At 50.5% G+C, this 18,577-nt stretch overlaps 2 protein-coding genes and 1 long non-coding RNA gene across 24 annotated transcripts in view; 2 read left to right on the plus strand and 1 right to left on the minus strand.

Annotated features, from left to right (window-relative positions):
* Nucleotides 1-3,475, plus strand: part of Shank1 (SH3 and multiple ankyrin repeat domains 1) — a 51,179-nt gene extending 47,704 nt beyond the window's left edge. For 14 of the 15 annotated variants that reach the window (XM_006540864.4, XM_006540868.4, XM_006540865.4 and 11 more), the window contains one exon: nucleotides 1-3,475. In XM_006540864.4, the coding sequence (XP_006540927.1) occupies nucleotides 1-718 (718 nt within the window). In that variant the 3' untranslated portion in view covers nucleotides 719-3,475. The other variant, NM_001034115.1, reaches the window with a different exon arrangement.
* Nucleotides 3,424-18,577, minus strand: part of 1700008O03Rik (RIKEN cDNA 1700008O03 gene) — a 25,652-nt gene continuing 10,498 nt past the window's right edge. Inside the window, exons 1-6 of one of the 8 annotated variants that reach the window (NM_027049.1) lie at nucleotides 18,368-18,411; nucleotides 17,704-17,905; nucleotides 6,324-6,396; nucleotides 6,033-6,153; nucleotides 4,431-4,564; nucleotides 3,424-3,762 (exon numbers count right to left, since the gene is read on the minus strand). In NM_027049.1, coding sequence (NP_081325.1) covers nucleotides 3,567-3,762; nucleotides 4,431-4,564; nucleotides 6,033-6,153; nucleotides 6,324-6,396; nucleotides 17,704-17,770 — 591 coding nt within the window. In that variant the 5' untranslated portion in view covers nucleotides 17,771-17,905; nucleotides 18,368-18,411 and the 3' untranslated portion in view covers nucleotides 3,424-3,566. The other 7 variants (XM_030242968.1, XM_017312286.1, XM_006541172.4 and 4 more) reach the window with 7 other exon arrangements.
* Nucleotides 17,878-18,577, plus strand: part of Gm39001 — a 1,407-nt gene continuing 707 nt past the window's right edge. Inside the window, exon 1 of the long non-coding RNA XR_882056.2 lies at nucleotides 17,878-17,950. This is a non-coding gene — a long non-coding RNA (predicted gene, 39001). The remainder of the gene's footprint in view (nucleotides 17,951-18,577) is intronic.

Here is an 18,577-nt window from a genome sequence, read left to right on the forward strand (position 1 = left end):
GCTCTCCGAAGACTCCCAGACCTCTCTCCTCTCCAAACCCAGCAGCAGCATCTTTCAGAACTGGCCTAAACCCCCTCTGCCACCACTCCCCACCGGATCTGGGGTCTCCTCTTCAACAGCTGCAGCCCCAGGAGCTACATCCCCTTCAGCCTCATCTGCCTCAGCTTCCACCAGACACCTGCAGGGTGTGGAATTTGAGATGCGGCCTCCGCTGCTCCGCCGGGCACCCAGCCCCTCGCTGCTGCCTGCCTCGGATCACAAGGTCAGCCCAGCGCCCAGGCCCTCTTCTTTGCCCATCCTGCCTTCAGGACCCCTCTACCCGGGCCTCTTCGACATCCGTAGCTCTCCGACCGGAGGGGCAGGAGGCTCGGCTGACCCCTTCGCTCCCGTCTTTGTGCCACCACACCCCGGGATATCTGGGGGTCTTGGAGGAGCCTTGTCTGGGGCCTCTCGCTCCCTATCACCCACCCGCCTGCTCTCGCTGCCCCCGGACAAGCCGTTCGGCGCCAAGCCTCTAGGGTTCTGGACCAAGTTTGACGTCGCTGATTGGCTGGAGTGGCTGGGCTTATCAGAGCATCGAGCCCAGTTCCTGGACCACGAGATTGATGGCTCCCATCTGCCCGCCTTGACCAAGGAGGACTATGTGGACCTGGGCGTGACCAGGGTGGGCCACCGTATGAACATTGACCGGGCTCTCAAATTTTTCCTGGAGAGGTGATGGCTGGCCTGGACGGACCAGCCCGTCCATAGGACCCTTGAGCCTGCTGACCTCTTGACCTCTGACCCCTCTGACCATCATTCTCTCCCCTCTCCCCTCAGGGGGCCAGGGACTCTGCTAAAACTGTGCCTGGCCCCATCTCCCCAGGCCTGACTGAGGTCCCCAGGTGGACCCGATGCGGGCCAGACAATGGCACCTCGCAAGAGGTGGGCAGCTGACACAAGACTGCAAGTGGAGTAGAGGGGGGGATTAGACAAAAATGACAAAGGGGTACTGAAGAAGGAGGGAAAGGCCGACTGGGGGTGGGGGGACAGACAGAGCCATAGAGGGTCAGCCCAGAGCCTGACCTGATGGGGTCCTGGGAAGGTGTGCCCTCCGATTCCATCATTCGCGCCCCTCAAATAACCCTTTTCACCTCTCCAGGCCCCTCAGTCTTCCCTCTCTCCGTGGCACACTCAGCTGCCCAGCCCCCGGCCTCTTGCACGCCTGTTCCCCTTCCTGGCTGCAGTTTTTGCACAAGCTTGCCCCCTGGCTGTCTTGCACACCTCTGGCCTGCTGAGGCCCTCTCCGCTCCCCAACACGCTGCATTCTTTTTTTTTTTTTCTTTTCTTTCTTTTTTTTTTTTTTTTTTTTTTTTTCCTCAAGCGCCACCGCCTTCGCTAGCTTGCTCTCTGCATACTTGCTTCTGGGGGAGAGGGGTTACTGCACCCTTTCTTTCTCTAGCCACCCTGGTCCCATGCTGCAGACACACATGGGACTTTCCTTCCCTCTCCTGCTCCCAGACCCAGGCATACTCCCATAGCCCCTGGCCACCCGTGCTCTCTGCTCTCTCTGTACATGCTCTGAACACACTCACCTCCGCTCTCACGTCCAGGGCCACTTTCCTGTCTTGCCACCCCTAAGCCCTTACTCTCCCTCTCATGGTGGCACTCCTGTGCCCGGCCTTCTCTATTTTCTCTGACACTTAGCACACCCCTCACACTCATGGCCCTGAACTCTTTCCAAATGTTTAACCCCTTCTCCCCCGGCTCCTCATCCTTCTCCTTCACATTCCTGTTCACTGCTGTTTTGTTTTGTTTCCTGAGAAAGGGTTTCTCTGTGGAACCCTGGCTGTCCTGGAACTCAGAGATTGCCTCTGCCTCCCATATGCTGGGATTAAAGGCGTGCGTCACCACGCCAGGCTACTTCTGTTCACCGGTTTCCTTGCTTTCTTGTGTACCCTTGCACACTTCCTCTTGTGCACTTGCCCTCCCCGGCCCATTCTCCACCCCTGCCCCCAGCCTCCTTCTTCTTTTTCTTCTTCTTCTTCTTCTTCTTTCTTCTTCTTCTTCTTCTTCTTCTTCTTCTTCTTCTTCTTCTTCTTCTTCTTCTTCTTCTTCTTCTTCTTCTTCTTTCTTCTTCTTCTTCTTCTTCTTCTTCTTCTTCTTCTTCTTCTTCTTCCTTCTTCTTCTTCTTCTTCTTCTTCTTCTTCTTCTTCTTCTTCTTCTTCTTCTTCTTCTTTCTTCTTCTTCTTCTTCTTCTTCTTCCTTCTTTAATGGTGCTCAGGTATGGGATGTGCTTGCTGCGCTGTTCTGATCTTTCTAGATGACTTTCCCCAGTTGCCCTGCAGAGCCTGGCCTCTTTTTGGTTTGCGTATTCGCCTCTCTGCATACTCTTAGCCAGTCCTCTCTTCTCATTTTCTGCACCCACCCTAGGTCTTCGCTCACCTCCCCCTGCTTTTCCTAGGGAGAGGAGACCCTGCGCATGCACGCTGGCTCCCAGCTCACTAGGCTGTCACCCAGTCCTGTCATTCTTAGACCATTCATCTGTCTGTCCATTTTGCACGAAGATTCCCCTCTCCTCCCCAACCCTTTCTTCTCTCCCAGATTACGCCCCCATCCTTACAGCATGGCTCCTCCCTCCCCGCACGTTCCCCCTCCCTGCTTCTGGGGCTTGGGAATTAAAGCCACCTCTCCTCCCCTAGGTAGCCCCCTCCCCTGCTGTGGATAAAAGGGGAGAAGGCATCGCCCTCAGGTTCCCCCCTATGTTCAGCTGCCAAAGAAGGGAGCTCCCCTCCTTCCCCCCACCCCATTCCCTATAGCTGTCCCCAGGCGCCCCTGGGGCGCTCCATCCACGAGGGGAGGGCCAGCCCCCTCCCCTCACCACGTCAGGGAAATGCAGGGAACCTTGTGGGAGGGTCACGGGAGGGGGAGGGGTGGCGAGGGCTGGAGAGGTGGTGGCGCTGGGCCCCTACCCGCCCCCTCCCCCTGGTCGGATGCCCCCCGTCCGCAGGGGGCCTGCGCGGCGCCTGTCTATCAAGGGCTTGTTAATTCCGGATGGGTGCCGCGGGGTTGGGGAGGGCGTAAGGGGTGGGGGTGGGGGTGAAGGAGCGGGGAGAGGGAAGGGGGAGGGATTGGATGGGGGAGCGGGGTGGAGAGGAGAGACCAAGCAAAAAGAGAAACAATAGCAAAAGAAAAATATACAAAGCAAAATAAAAATTAAAAAAAAAAACCCTAGAACACACAAATCCAAAAGGGGGAAAAACCTGAAATAAAAGCCCTAGAACTGTCTTCCAAGGGGGCGGGAGGGGACTTGAAAGGAGTTGAGCTCGTCCTGCAAGGTCGCAGGGATAGGTTGTGACCAGGTTGGCGTTTCTGGCCGAGTGGATGAGAGTGGAGGTTCGCCCCGCCCCCCACGCCCAACACGACTTTGCCGAGAGAAATGGCTTTTGTATCAGGTCATTCTTTATAATTAAACTCACAGTATCCACCCCCTCGAGCCGGCCCCGCCTCCTTCCTAGGGAGGCCACGCCTTCTCGTTTCGCCGGGTCTGGGGGCGGGGTGCAGCTGGAACCCGCCCCCGCTGTGCGTCAATCTTCGTCGGCAGGCTCCGCCCCGAGGGCTTCGAGCATGCGCCTTCGGACCAGAGAGCGGCGCAGGTGCAAACGGTAGTCCCCCAGCAGTAAATCGTCGTGGCGCACCAGTGGGTACGCGGTTCCACGGAGGGTGAGCCCGGAGCGCAGCAGGCGTGACCGCGTCTGGAAGTCTGTGACGGTGATGAGCCACCTGTGGGCGAAGTGAAGGCCCAGAGACGTCTTTGGGTTCACCCTGGCCCCCTTCGCTTGCGGGCGTCACTGCGGTCTTCTCAGCTGGATCGTTCACCTCACCTGGGAATGCGCCAGGTCCCGCCCTCGCTACTGTCTCCTCAGACTCCGCTAGAAAAGCCCTTCAGCATAGGACCTGCCCCCACAATGTCATCCTGACTCTGACTCCTCCCTAAATGCTACCCAGCCCAGGCCAGCCCTCCAATGCTATCTTCATTCTGATTTTGCCAAAAGTGCCGCTCAACCTAGGACCCGTCCCTCTGAGTGGTTCTGGGCCTCAAAACTCACTGTTCCCCTTCACCTTGACCTCATCCTCTCACCTCGCCTCTTCTCAACTCACTCTAGGCTCCAAGTCTTTCAGTTGCTTTTAGCTCCATCCCTCACTGGCCTCTACACTCTGACTTCAACCACCAGCCTCCTCTAGGTTCCACGCCCTCTGTGTCCGTCCCCCCACCCCCCCTGTGTCCTCCCCCCTCCGTCCCCCACTGATGCTAGGCTCCGCCCCTCTCCCACTCTCACTCTAATTCCGCCTCCCAGCTCAGTTTATGGAGCATTACGCTCCCTGGCTGCATCTCTCCCAATTACGTTCCTCAGCCTCTCACCCTAGACCACTCCCATGCATGGTCTCACCTGTCCCTGCGGCCCGCAGTACCGCAGATGACATTCATATTCTCGTAGCGGATGCTGTTCACGCGCCCGCTTTCCATGGCCCCGGGCAGCTCGGCCTCCAAAGCCTGCAGCACCTCCACGTGCGTAAAGTCTTCCTGCGTGGGCATGCATCAACTTCAGCCCTTATCTCCTAGGCTGGAGCCTGGTCCAAGACTCCACCTACAGACCCGCTAGGTTATGACACTCTTGTCAAAAGGGGTGACCACAGGTGTCTCTCGGGTGTGAAGGCATCTGCTACTCGAGATCATTCTGAAAAACTAGACTAATTAAATTGTAATAACCGCCCTACAGGGAAACTCTCCCAGAGACCAGCCATGGACAGTGCTTTACAGTTCTGGAGGATTCTATTTGAACAGGTGATTTCAAAGTTAAGGGGCTGCAGTTATCAGAAGGGTCAGAAGAAATTGTTTGAGCCGGGTGTGGTGGCGCATGCCTTTAATCCCAGCACTCGGGAGGCAGAGGCAGGCGGATTTCTGAGTTCAAGGCCAGCCTGGTCTACAGAGTGAGTTCCAGGACAGCCAGGGCTATACAGAGAAACCCTGTCTCAAAAAACCAAAAGAAGAAGAAGGAGGAGGAGGAAGAGGAGGAGGAGGAGGAAGAAGAAGGAGGAGGAGGAAGAAGGAGGAGGAGGAAGAAGAAGAAGAAGGAGGAGGAGGAAGAAGAAGGAGGAGGAGGAAGAAGAAGAGGAATAAGGAAGAAGAAGAGGAAGAAGAGGAAGAAGAGGAGGAGGAAGAGGAGGAGGAAGAGGAGGAGGAAGAGGAGGAGGAAGAAGAGGAAGAGGAAGAGGAAGAAGAAGAAGAAGAAGAAGAAGAAGAAGAAGAAGAAGAAGAAGAAGAAGAAGAAGAAGAAGAAGTTGTTGTTTGAGGAGATGTGCCATAGTGGAAAAGTGCGAAAAACAGCTGTCCAAGTATATATAATCACTGTTGATGGGCTGGCTTCCTGGTTTAGTGGGTAAAGACGCTTACTGTGTGAACCTTATGACTTGAGTTCAATCCCTATAACCTGCTATAGGTGGAAGGAGAGAAATGAGTTGTCCTCTGGCCTCCACCTGTTAGGACAGTCTGGAAGGCCTCTTCCTCCCACCCATGTGCTAACCAGGCCTGCTTTAGCTTCTGAGCTGGAAAGAGATGCCTCGTACCTGGGGCAGTACACTGGGGTCCCTTTCTTAAAGACACCAAGGAAAGGAGAGATGAAATGGGGACAACAGCCCCCCATGAAAGAGTAAAGTCACATAGACTTCTAAAGGGATGCCTTAAAGCTTGCACCTAGTATACAGTAGGTGCCTCTTAACGCCAGACACAAGCAATCATGGTCTCCTCTGTGTGTGTGCGTGTGTGTGATTTTGTTTTTTTGTTGTTCTCTTTGAGACATGAGCTCAGGTAGCCCAGGCTAGTTTCAAACTCACCGTGTAACTGAGGCTGACCTTGAACTGCTAGAGTGCTGCAGTAATGAACACAGATTTACCATGCCCAGTCCTTAACCTGAATTAAACCGCCGGCCACCTCAGGTCTGATCCGCTGATCCCATCACCACCTGAACTGTGCAGAGAGCTGGGCCACTCACCGAAGTCTCCATGCAAAGGCAGAGGGGCTGGGCAGAGGGTGGTTCTGAGAATTTTCGGATACACGGGAGCTCCCGATCCAGCGCCTCATATTCCGAGATGACCTGCCGCAGGTACTGCTTCCTGTGTGTGTGTGGAGGAGAGGGAAAGAAAGAGGAGAGGGGAGGAGAAGGATAGAGGGCAAAGGAAGGGAGGAAGGGAGAACAAGGCAAGGAAAGGGACTCTCAGGTCAGGGGCTGCTGCTGTCACCTCTGCAGGAGCTGTCACAGGTCGCGGGACCAGGGAGTACTCACGAGGACTTGGCAGGCTTGCCCAGGCTCCGAGACATGGACTCCTCCATAGACTCGAGGTCAACAAGGAAGGATCCTAGTAACAAAAGAACCCAGTGTCACCTGCCAAGAACCCTTTGAGGCCATAACTCTTTCCAGAAGAGAATCACCCAGCAGTGTGCATACCACTCAGGAAAGTTAGATCTCAGGGGCTAGGCTCTGAGATATCATCTGGAAGCTACAGGATCCACCCTTCCATTACGGCGCTGAGACTGTTTCCTGGCTAGGTGCAGCCTGAAGGAAGCAATGCAAGAGAAAAATAACACTCTGCACCAGAAACTTTTTTTTAAGATTTATTTATTTCATGTATGTGAGTACACACTGTCTTCAGACACACCAGAAGAGGGCATCAGATCCCCATTATAGATGGTTGGGAGCCACCATGTAGTTGCTGGGATTTGAACTCAGGATCTCTGGAAGAGCAGTTGGTGCTCTTAACCACTGAGCCATCTCTCCAGCCCTCTGCACCACAGTTAATACCAAACTCCAGCCTGCTGGTTGGAACTTGACTGATAAGTTCCTCACATATGACCCCTTTCTTGCCCACTTTACCATTAGCTGATGGGCCTCTCGTTTCCCTTGGCTAGTCATTGGCACACATGACCTATTCTCTCCCTCTTCTCTTCAGCTGTACAGGCACAAGGGTGTCTAGCCTCCCTGAGCAGCTCCTTTGTGGCCTGGCAACCAAGTTCTCACCAACGGTGTAAGCGAGAGGGAGCACTGCAACTTTAGGGTTGTCCACATAGAGGATTGTCCACTGGCTGTGGTAGTGTGCAGACCTGGCAGCACAGCACAAGGAAGGCTGTGGCAAGGGGGTTATCATGAGTTCAAAGGCAGTCAAAGTCACACAGGAACTGTGGGTCAGCCTGTGTCTCACGGGAAAAGTGTGGGGAAGAGAGAGAGGGGAAGGAAGAGGAGGACGGGGAGGAGGAGGAGCAAGAGGAGGAGGGGGAAAAAGAGGAGGAAGAAGGAGGGAGAGAAGGAAGGAAGGAAGGAAGGAAGGAAGGAAGGAAGGAAGGAAGGAAGGAAGGAAGGAAGGAAGGAAGGAAGCTGTTTGATGTTTGGCTCTTCCTTCAGATGGGCTGGAATGTGGATGGAGTAACCCAGCTTCAACCATGTTGGATATGCTGAGCAACAGTGCACTGGACCTTAGGCCCACAAGTTGTCCTATAGAGTTCAAGCAGCCCACAATACACTCTTTGACCCAAATTAATGTCTGCCTTCTTTATGTTACAGTGTTTCAAGGCAGAAGAGAGAAGAGTTGCCCCTGACAGCCCAAGGCTATAAGATGTTCCTCCTGGCCTAATGATTATCCCTGACATCAATTCCAGACAGAGCCACTAGAGCAAGACACTCAGATGAGAGCATGATGCAGTTACATCTGAGCAACGAGCAGACACATAACTATTAAACACTTCAACTACAGGAATTATATAACAGCCCCCACTACCTGGCTCAGAGCTGAGGGCTGGATCTCCCATCAGCACCCTGTGCTGAAAGCCCTCAGATGCTCCAGCTTGCATGTGAAGTAACACACTTCCTTGGTGGGCATGCGTTCTTCTAGATGTGGTGTGGGAATCTGGTTTGATGGCAACATCCCAAGGCCCTTTGTAGCCCTGGCTGTCCTGGAACTTGCTTTGAGGACCAGGCTGTCCTTGACCTGAGAGATTCACCTGCCTCTGCCTCTCTGCCTCCTCTGCCTCTGCCTCTCTTGCTGGGGTTGCAGGGGTACACCACTGCTTTAATCTGCATTTTAACAGAATCCATACCTTACTGCCTCTTTTTCATCTTCCCTTCTGTCCTACTTCAAACACAGATGTTTTCCAGAATGTGTCACTGCAACGGGCCAAGCCCTTCGTGACAGTGCTAGGGACCAAACCTGGGTCTTTTCACAGTGCTGGGCAGGTGCTCCACCACGGAGATGACTCCAGCCCCTCACAGGGGACTCTAGGCCAGCACTTTCTTGTTACTGTACATGCCTCATCATGGCGTGCCACTTTGTCACTTGAAGCAATACCACGTTGTCTCCACATCACTGAGCTGACCAATCTCCCCGAGAATACTGCAGAATCTCTCTCTCTCTCTCTCTCTCTCTCTCACACACACACACACACACACACACACACACACACACACACACACACACACCCTGTGCTTTGCTCAAGTATACCATACAGGTACATTTACCTTAATCAATTAATTAGCTACCCTAATTCCACAATACTTTGTCACTGGTTGTCACCACATTTCTAAGCAGCATGAGGGCCATTTGCTCAACTGTTGTGAGTGTGTGCGTGTCTGTGTGTATAATGTGGGTGTTGGGGTTACCTTTTCTTCACATTGTAGGAAGGTATACCTCTGTATTTTTATTTGTTAATTTTTGTAAATACTGTGAAGGTCGAGGTCAGACAGCCCTCACCTGCCTAAAGGCAATCTAGAATTGTACTGATTTGTTGTAATAAAGAGCTTAAGGCCAGTAGCTGGGCAGGAAGTGGAGGGTGGAATGGGACCCCGAAGATTCAGAGAATGGACCCAGGGAAACAATATAGATGGCAGTGGAGCAGAGAGGCACAGAGCTAGAGGCCCTAGCTAGAGGTCTAAGCTTTAGACTATATAAAAGCCTCCGTGTCATCATCATACCACTGAGACTCCAAGAAGGTACCGCTCTATGCATGTGCACACGTCTGTGTTTGTGTGCACATGTACATGGAAGTCAGAGGCCAGTCTCAGGTGTTGTTCCTAAGGCACTGCTCACTTTGTGTTTTGAGACACAGTCAACCACTAGACTTGCCACTGTTCAGTGAGCCCCAGGGATCTACCTGCCTCAGCCTGTGCAGTGGCAGGATTACAGCTGTGCACCACCACATCTGCTTTGTTGTTGAAAGATTTGCTTTTAATTCTAATTGTGTCTGAGTGTGTGCAGCCCACACACATGTGAATGCCTGCAGAGGTCAGAAGAGGGCATCAGATCTTCCAGAATGGTTGCTAGCTGCCTGGTGTGGGCACTAGAAAGCTCTGCAAGAGCTGCCGAGCCACCTCTCCTGCCCATTTCCTTTTGTTTAACGTGGGTTCTTGGGGGTTGAACGTGGGCCCTTATGCATGCATAGCAAGCGCTTTGCTGACTGAGCCATCTACCCTTTTAATCATGTTTTGAGGCAGGGTCGCAATCTACAGCCCAGGCTGGCCTTGAACTCATGGCGATCCTCCTACCTCAACCTCCTGAGTGCAAGGATGGTAGGTGTGCTGCAGCGTGCTTTTGCCATCAGTGTTGTCATTTTAAATGTATTTTATTTTTAATTTTGTGTGTGCACGTGACTGACAAACGTATGGAGGCTAGAAGTGGGAGTCAGATCTGCTGGAGCTAGAGTTGCAGGTGGTAGGGAGCCACTCTGCATGGGTGATGAAAACTGAGCTTGGGTCCTCTGCAATTGTGAGCTGCGAGCACTGAGCCACCTTTCCAGTCAAAGCCTCAATATTCTTGCCCTAGAATCCAGCAGAGTGCCAAGTGCAGAGCTGGTCCAGGATGAGTGTTACCTGGAAACATCCCAAGGAACATGCGTTGCATCCATTGTGTGATTGTGTGAGCTGCTTGACACCAAACTCTGTCAAACCAACTGGAAATTAAAACAAACCAAAAAATAAAAATAATAAATAAATTAATAAAAACAAGCAAATAGATTGGGATGTAAGTCAGGGATTTATGTCCAGATTTAGACATAAGAATCTAAATAAATACTACACAAGAGAAACTCCTGGAAGATTCATGAATTTTGTCAGCTGTCACCGTAGCCTGGTGGATATATATGTGTCCTTAAAAAGTCCCAGCAATTTGAATGGGGCTAAAGAGGTAGCTCAGTCAGTGGTGTGCTTGCAATTGTGTGACAATTGGTTTTAATTGTGGACTTGACACAATATAGAATCACCTTGGAAGAAAGTTTCAGCCAGGAACTGTCCAGATCAGGTTGTTCTGTGGGTGTGTCTGTGAGAATTGGTTATGCTAACTGAAGTGGGACTCACACCCACTGTGGGCAGCACCATTCCCTGCACACGGGATCTAGACTGTATGAACAAGGGAGGAGACAGCATGCAGAGCAGCAGCATGCATTCATGGGTGGATTCCCTGCTCTCTGCTCTTGCCAGCCCATGTGATATGACCAGCTGCTTCTGGTTCCAGACACCTTCACTTCCCTGATGTCATAGACCTGGGATTTTGAACCAAATAGTCCCTTTGTCCCTTAATTTGGGGGGGGGGGGGGGGAAATCAAAGTATTTTGTCACTGCAATGGGAAACAAACTAAGATACTACTCAGGCATGAATCCTTAAGGGTGATCCCCAAACTCATGTAAAAGATGGACATAATCAGCATTATGTTATCCCAGCCTGTTATGTTATATCAGCCTGTTATCCCAGTGCTGAGGAGGCAGAGAAAGATCCCTGTGGCTCGCTGGTCAGCCAATCTAACTGAATCTGTGAGCTCCAGGCTGGTGAGGGATCCTGTCCCAAAAAAGAAAGTGGCCTGTGACCAAAGAACACACCTGATGTCAACTTTGACCTACACACACACACACACACACACACACACACACACACACACACACACACTTACCAATACAGAGTCACAGCTGAAGTCAAAATTGGTAAAAATGAGATGGTGCCTGCTATTTATGGTCTGTATAATAATCCCCCAAATGTAATGGGGTGCCCATGTGAAACACAATCAGGAAACTGTTGCTCACATTACACCTGGGTGTTGCTAGGAGAACTAGTGAGTTCATTAAACTATTGTCTTAAGAGGCTGGGGATATAGCTCAGTGATAGAGCGCTTGCCTAGCAAGCTCAAGGCCCTGGGTTTGGTCCTCAGCTATGGGGGTTGGGGGAAGCTATTGTCTTAAGCTTGCCATAGGCTGTAACTCTCCATGTTAAAACTCTGAATTTCTATCCCGATAGCGTGGAAGGAAACCTATACCCTGGAAGAGTACGTTTGGTCACTCGGATGTGTGGCTCGGCAACCTCAGAGATCTCTGTGAAGAATGAGAGTGATTTCTCAGGAAAGAGGATGTTAAAAACAAACCGGATGTTTCTGAGCCATGACAGCATTTCTAATCCCCATAACTCTGCCCTGAATTGGCAAAAGTATATTATTCAGTGGTAGAGCATCTTCAGAGCTTTTCCCGACACCACACACGTACACAGATTAACAGGCCTGGTGGCCAGAGTCTGTCATCTAAGCTATTCAGAAGGCTACACCAGGAGTTCAAAAATTCAAGGCTGGCCTGAGCTACAAACTGTGACCCTGAGTCAGATAACAAAAGACTGGGCCTGCAGTCCAGCAGTCCAGCAGTCTAGCAGTCCAGCAGTCCAGCACCTGCCTAGAATCCCAGTGTCTTAGTCACTGTTCTGTTGCTGAGAAGGGACACCATGACCAAGGCAAATCTTGTAAAAGAAAGCACTGGGGACTTGCTAACACTTTCAGAAGCTTTGGTCCGTGAGCATCATGGCAGGGAGCATGGCAGCAGGCAGGAGTCATTCAGAAGACGTAGCTGAGAGCTATAGCATGATCCTCAAGCTGAGAGAAAGGAGAGAGAGAGAGAGAGAGAGAGAGAGAGAGAGAGAGAGAGAGACAGACAGACAGAGACAGAGACAGAGACACAGAGACACAGAGACAGACAGGGACTAGACTTGGCATGAGCTTTTGAAAAAGGCCCATCCCCACTACACACTTCCTCCAATAAGGCCATACCTCCTAATCCTTCTAATCCTTTAAAACAGTTCCACTCCTGGGTGACTAAGCTTTCAAATATATGAGCCTAGGGGGAGGCATTCTTATTTAAACAACATTCCACTCGCTGGCCACCACAGGCTTATAGCCATATCATAATGCAAAAATGCATTCAGTCCAATTTCAGAAGTACCCATACAATCTTAACAAAACAATCTTAACAAAAACATTCAAAAGTTCAAATTCAAAGTCTCTTCTGAGACTCATGATAATTTCTTAACTGTAAGCCCCATAATATAAAAACAAGAAAGCATATCACATACTTCTAACACATTATCAATTACATTATTGTTCCAAGAGGAAGCAATGGGAGCATACTGAGGAAACACCAGACCAAAGCGAGACCAAAGCCCAGAGCACAAACTCCAAACTCTGCATCTTCATGTCAAGTACACAGCACTTTGCAGATTTCCAACTCTTTTCAGCTTCGTTAACTATGCTGTGTAAAGGTGTGTCTTCTCACCTGCCTAAGGAATTTTCTGATTGGCTTTAAGAAAGAGCTGGCAACCTATAGCAGGGCAGGATAGAAAAGGTGGGACTTATGGGCAGAGATAAGAACTAGAGGATGTAGAGGTAACCTCTTGTAAGTTGCTCGGAAGCATCCTCTGTCATTAAAAATTAGATGAACAATGAGCTGAGGCAGGAAGTAGAAGGTGAGAGAGTTCTAGAAGAGAGAGATTTGAACTCTGGGAGATAGTAAGAGACAGATTCACCCCAGACTTTGAGGAAGTCAGATGTGTGAAACTAAGGAGAAGAAACCAGCCATGTAGCTGAACTCAGGTTAGAATAAATGAGACGGGGGCTGGTGAGATGGCTCAATGGGTAAGAGCACCGGACTGTTCTTCCGAAGGTCTGGAGTTCAAATCCCAGCAACCACATGGTTGCTCACAACCATCCGTAATGAGATCTGACTCCCTCTTCTGGAGTGTCTGAAGACAGCTACAGTGTACTTACATATAACCAATAAATAAATCTTAAAAAAGAAATCTTTCCTCTAAAAAAAAAAAAAAAGAATAAATGAGACAATGAATTGACAGTTAGTCGGGGAACCAGCCTAGCTTATGGCCTAGGCAACATTTATAAATAAGCCTCCAAGTTGTTATTTGAGAACTGGGGTGCGGGTGAAAAAGTCAGCGGTTGCCACTGGAAGAACAGAGAGGTAGGGAAATCCGCCAGCCAGGCACTGAGGAAGGAAGGAAGAGGTGCCAGGACTGGAGAACAGGTAAGAGGCCACGTGGCAGAATGCAAATTAGAATGAACGGAAATCAAATAAGTTACATGAGCGAGTTGGGAACAAGCCTAAGCTATAAGGCCTAGGCTTCATAAATAACTCTAAGTCTTTGCGTCATTATTCTGGAGCAGGTGGGTCAAGACAGCCAGGTGATGGGCTCCACCAGCTCCCTGTTAGTAGCTTTCTTCTGCAGCCGTCCCACAGCTCTGGCATCTCCAACATCTTGAGGCCCCCTAGCAACCCAGGCTGCACCTTCGCAGCTTCGTGCATCGGCCTCTCCGAGCCTCCACGCCGGACACTCCTGCACACGCCTGACGTCAGCAGCTCTCCTTAGCTGAGAGGAAGATTCCACAACCCTTCCTTGTGTCCTTGACTCCAAAACCAGAACCGTGTGGCCCAAAGTGCCAAGATGGCTACTTGCTGGGACTGGAACATGGCCACCTCGGTCAGTTGTGTTGGCATTGACTTTCTGTTACCGATGGTTTCCTTCACTACTTAAGCTCTCCTTCATGGGCTGGAAGCTTGGCTGGATGGGCTCTTACCTTGAGGACCCCTCTCCCTTTATTCTCTTTAGCATCAGGCTTTCCGTCAACCACTGTATCTCTCTGAGCACTGGGCTCAACTCCATTACACTTCCTGCTGCTCCTTTTCCCTTCAGTGTGTATAGCTTGTATTTCTCTTTGTCCAGATTGCCCCTTTTCATTGTATATCTGCATGACAGTGATTCCTAGTCTGTGACGTGGTGCTCAATGCCTCAATCCCAGCACTCTGGAGGCAGAGGCAGGAGGATCTCTGAGTCTGAGGCAAGCCTGGTCTACAGAGAAAGTTCCAGGACAGTCATGGCTACACAGAGAAACCCTGTCTCGATTAGATAGATAGATAGATAGATAGATAGATAGATAGATAGATAGATAGATAGATAGATATAGAGAGGTAGAGAGATAGATACTAATAACCACATGATTCTATCAATGCCATTATTAATCTAAAAAACTCTTCAATTTAGTCTCAGGCAGATATTTGGGACACGGGCAAAAAGACACCACATTCTTTGTCAAAATAACATAAGAAAGTTGTCTTAATCAACAGTGTTCTATTGCTGTGAAGAGACACCATGATCATGTTAGCTCTTGTAAAGGAAAATATTTAACTGGGGCTGGCTTCCAACCCAGAGATTTAGTGCATTGTCATAATGGCAGGGAGCATGAAGGCACACAGGTAGATGTGGTGCTAAAGAAGGAACTGAGAAGTCTACTTGTGAATCTGCAGGAAGAGAAAAGGCCTCTGGGACTGGCTTAGGTTTATGAACCCTCAGAGCCCACCCCTAACGACAAACATCCTACAACAAGGCCACACCTACTCCAAGGCCACACCCACTCCAATAAGACCATACCCCCTAATCCTTAGAAGTAGTGCCCCTCCTTGATGACTAAGCATTCATATATGAGCCAATATGGGCCGTTATTATTCAAACCACCATAAACAGTCTCTAGAGCATTTACTTCCCTCTAAAACTTCTGGAGCTGGGCCCCCACAGTTCAACTTGCCCTCAGCATCTCTTTAATGCTCCTTCTTGAATGGCCCATTAAGCCCCTCTTCAAGCGTTCAACTGCTTTTCTAAATCCGACATCCCAAAGTCTACATTACACCAATAAGTAGCATGAATAGGCCTGTTTCAGCAATATCCTGCTTCCTGGTACCAACTTCTGTCTTAGTCGCTGCTCTACGGCTGTGAAGGCATGCCGTGACCACACTGTTCTGTGGCTGTGAAGGTATGAGATGACCACAGCCACTTTAACTGGGGTCTCCCTCAAAACTTCAGAGGCTTAGTCCATTATCATGTCAGGGCACATGATAGCACACACGGCACTGGAGTAGTCGCTGATCCACAAGCTGAGAGAGGGGAAAGGCTGGCATGGGCTTTTGAAACTTCAATCCCAGCCCTAGAGACATAGATCCTTCAACAAGACCAGATCCACTCCTTAGTGACAAAGCAGTCAAATACATGAGCTTCTAGAAGCTACTCTTATTCAAACCACAATACCCAGTGAGAAGGTGGAGTGTGGCTCAGTGGTAGAGCACCTGCCTAGAATCCACCCGTGAAGGACTAGGATCATGTCAGTGTTAGAGCCCCTGTCTGACACCACAAATCTTTAGGTTTGATCCCAAAACTGGGGGAAAATAAAGTATTTACTAATTCACTTGATGCAAGAATTTCACTCCTCACTCAGCGGTGGTGGCACACGCCTTTAATCCCAGCACTTGAGAGGCAGAGGCAGGTGGATTTCTGAGTTCGAGGCCAGCCTGGTCTACAGAGTGAGTTCCAAGACAACCAGGGCTATACAGAGAAACCCTGTCTCGAAAAACCAAAAAAAAAAAAAAAAAAAAAAAAGAATTTCACTCCTCAATAGCATCTCTGTGCTTCCTGTGTGTCTTGGAGGACAATGGAGAACACCCTTTCACCGGAAAACTTAAAAAGATTATTAGCCAAATGACTAATAGCCACTCTGTCCTGAGAACTCCCAGTTTAGAATGGCAGAGGAAATTCTCCCCCCAGGCAATCCCAGAATGCCTCCCTGAGGAGGTGTAGGTTACAGTGAGACTTAAAGACTGTAGGAGTTTGCTACATTTTGTAGTTTGGATGTGAAAAGTCCCTACTGGTTCACATTTGAACGAATGATACCCAGTTTTGAAGACGGTGGGCTGTTGTGGAGGTGAGGGTCTAGGTGGAGGAAGGTGACCACATGGGGTCTTGAGGTTTATAGTTCTCTTCCCAGGTACTCAGAAATAGTCATTAGGCTTATACCGAAATGTTCCAGCTCCGGTTCATTATCTCCACCAGGTAAGCATCCAAAAAACTAGGACCGCCTGAGCCCCAGTGGTAAAGCTTCTTGTTAAATGGGCCTCGGCTAGAGCTGGAAACCCCTGTGCAGAAGAATAAGGTCATCTTGTTTCCTCTTACTCGGTCGGCCAAGTGGGCAGCTTAGTGTTTGCAGCTGAAGTGGCAGGAGAAGACATCTAGGGAGCCCTCAGAATGAAGACTTCTGGAGAGAATGGTTGGAATTGTAGTAGCTGCTTTGTGACCGTGAGGTAATAGCAAGCCAAAGTTATGTGCTATGCCAAGGAAATGTGTCTCAAATCAAAACTCTGAGAGATGAAAGAAACTGGCTCCCTAGTGGTGTCCCTGACTTTAATCTCTCTGTACTTTTTGTATAGAACAAATGCCATTTCTACTTTTACAGAGTTCACATTTCTGTTACTTACAGCCATGCAGAATCTTCTTGGGATGACATCAACTCAGCATTTGGGAAGTGAGCTGTGCTGGAAAGGGCTGCAAGCCTGGGGCTGACGTGAGCAAGAGACAGCTATAGTCTAGCTGCGTGTTAGGAAGACTCCCTGGAACCAGGTTGTGCCCAGGTGAAGCAGAAAGACTTAATGATGGGGAGGCAAAGTCCCTGTGGCAAACTCAACTATGGGCAAAGAAAGTAAGACAGGGCTGGGGGGTGGGGTCGGGGCTCTGAGTGGGGCTGTGGTGGAAGATTGGCACCTAGGGTTTAGTTCTGCATCTGGGTTGGAGGTGGGGCTATCTGAAAATAAGAACCAGGGATTGAGGACAGGAAGACGTTGAACTACTGTGCAAGACCAAGGAGTGAAGGTATCTAGGGAAAATAGACTCAGAAGCGTTGTTGAAGCCCAGGAGGTTCATGGGAACTGCAGTTCTGGGCCCAGAAATATTAGCGGGGGGCGGAGGAGGGGGGAACGACACTGCAGCATTTCATGGTAAATTCTTTGTAAACCGAGGGTATGTGCCAGGGAACTGCAGAGGGTGAGGGGAACAGAGTTCTAAATCTGAGTGTTGGCTAGGGAACTGCAAGTGTCTCATGGGATATGTAGTTTGGGGCCCAGAAGTTACGTTCAGATAGCTGCAGCACTTCTTGTTAAAAGATTATTAATGAGCCCGGTAACTGCAGAGGCTGGTGGGAAATGTAGTTCTGGACCCAGAATACTGACCAGGGACCCGCAGAGTCTTTGCTAGAGATCTGCAAGGCCTTCTGGGAAATGTAGTTTTGATTTCAGAATATTGGCAAGGGAGCCTCTTGGGAAAAGTAGTATGAGCTCAGAGAATTATTAGCAGGGGGACTGCAACAGCTTCTGAGAGATGTGGTTTGAGGCTTCCCACACTGGCCAGAGACTTGCAGAACCCCCAAGGGCAATGCAGTTCTGTACCCAGAGTATCAGCCAGAGAAAGGCAGGGGCTCCTGGGAAATGTAGTTCTAGGCTCGAGGACCAACAGTGTGGGAATGCCGGTTCGCCGGCCCCCAGACCTGCTCACCTGTCTCCCTGTGTGAGCCAGGGGCGCCCAGGTTGGGGGAGATTAAAGGCTCCACCTCTGGCTGCATCCTGGAGAAGCGGGTCTGGGGAAGTCCAGAAAGATGGGGCGAGATGCTCGCACTGGGCCACACAGCGCAGCTCTTTTCCTGGACTTCTGCTTCTTGCTCTTTGAAACCACGAGGGACAAACACGGAACTGGAAGGCTGAGACCACAAGGACACACGCTTTCCCCTAACCTCCGGGACTCGGTGTGCGCCCCACCTCCTGTTTCCCTGCAACTCTACTTCCGTCTCCATCTCTTCCTGTCTCATGGCTTCTCTTTCTTCAGCCCTCCTGAACCATCCCTGTCCCCGGTTTTCACAATTCTCTGTCTGCCTCCCTCTAAACCCCCTTTCCCAGTTGTCCTCCACATTTCTCCCAGAAGTCTCTGCCCTCTGTCCCACCTCCCTGGTCTTTTTCTCCATCAGCTTCCCCAGCACCTCCCCAGCCCCCTGGATTGCCCCCTCCTCATTGCAGTCCTTCACCAATCTTGTCACCCTCTCTGAGCCTCCCTATTTCCCGTTCCCCTTCTCCCAGGCCCATTCCTCAGTCTCTCTTCCATAGCTGCTTCAGCTTCCACTCCCACCACCTCGCCCTTCTCTCTTCCCCTCTCTGAGCCCACTTGCCCTCTGCTCAGCACCGGCTAGACTCCTGGAGACAAACAGAAACTGAGTTCTCTAGGGGGGAGGGGACGGTAGGCAGGGTCTGGTTACCATGGTGCCCAATGTGAGAGCAAGGCTGGGGCTCTTATTCCTGAACGTGAGAAAAGTGTCATTGGGTGCCAGGCTTGGGGGCTTTCTGCAGGCAGGTGCCGGGTAGACTATCCTTTGTGAGTT

This window comes from Mus musculus, chromosome 7 (genome assembly GCF_000001635.26).
Source record: "Mus musculus strain C57BL/6J chromosome 7, GRCm38.p6 C57BL/6J".
In the NCBI taxonomy this organism is placed as follows: domain Eukaryota; kingdom Metazoa; phylum Chordata; class Mammalia; order Rodentia; family Muridae; genus Mus; species Mus musculus.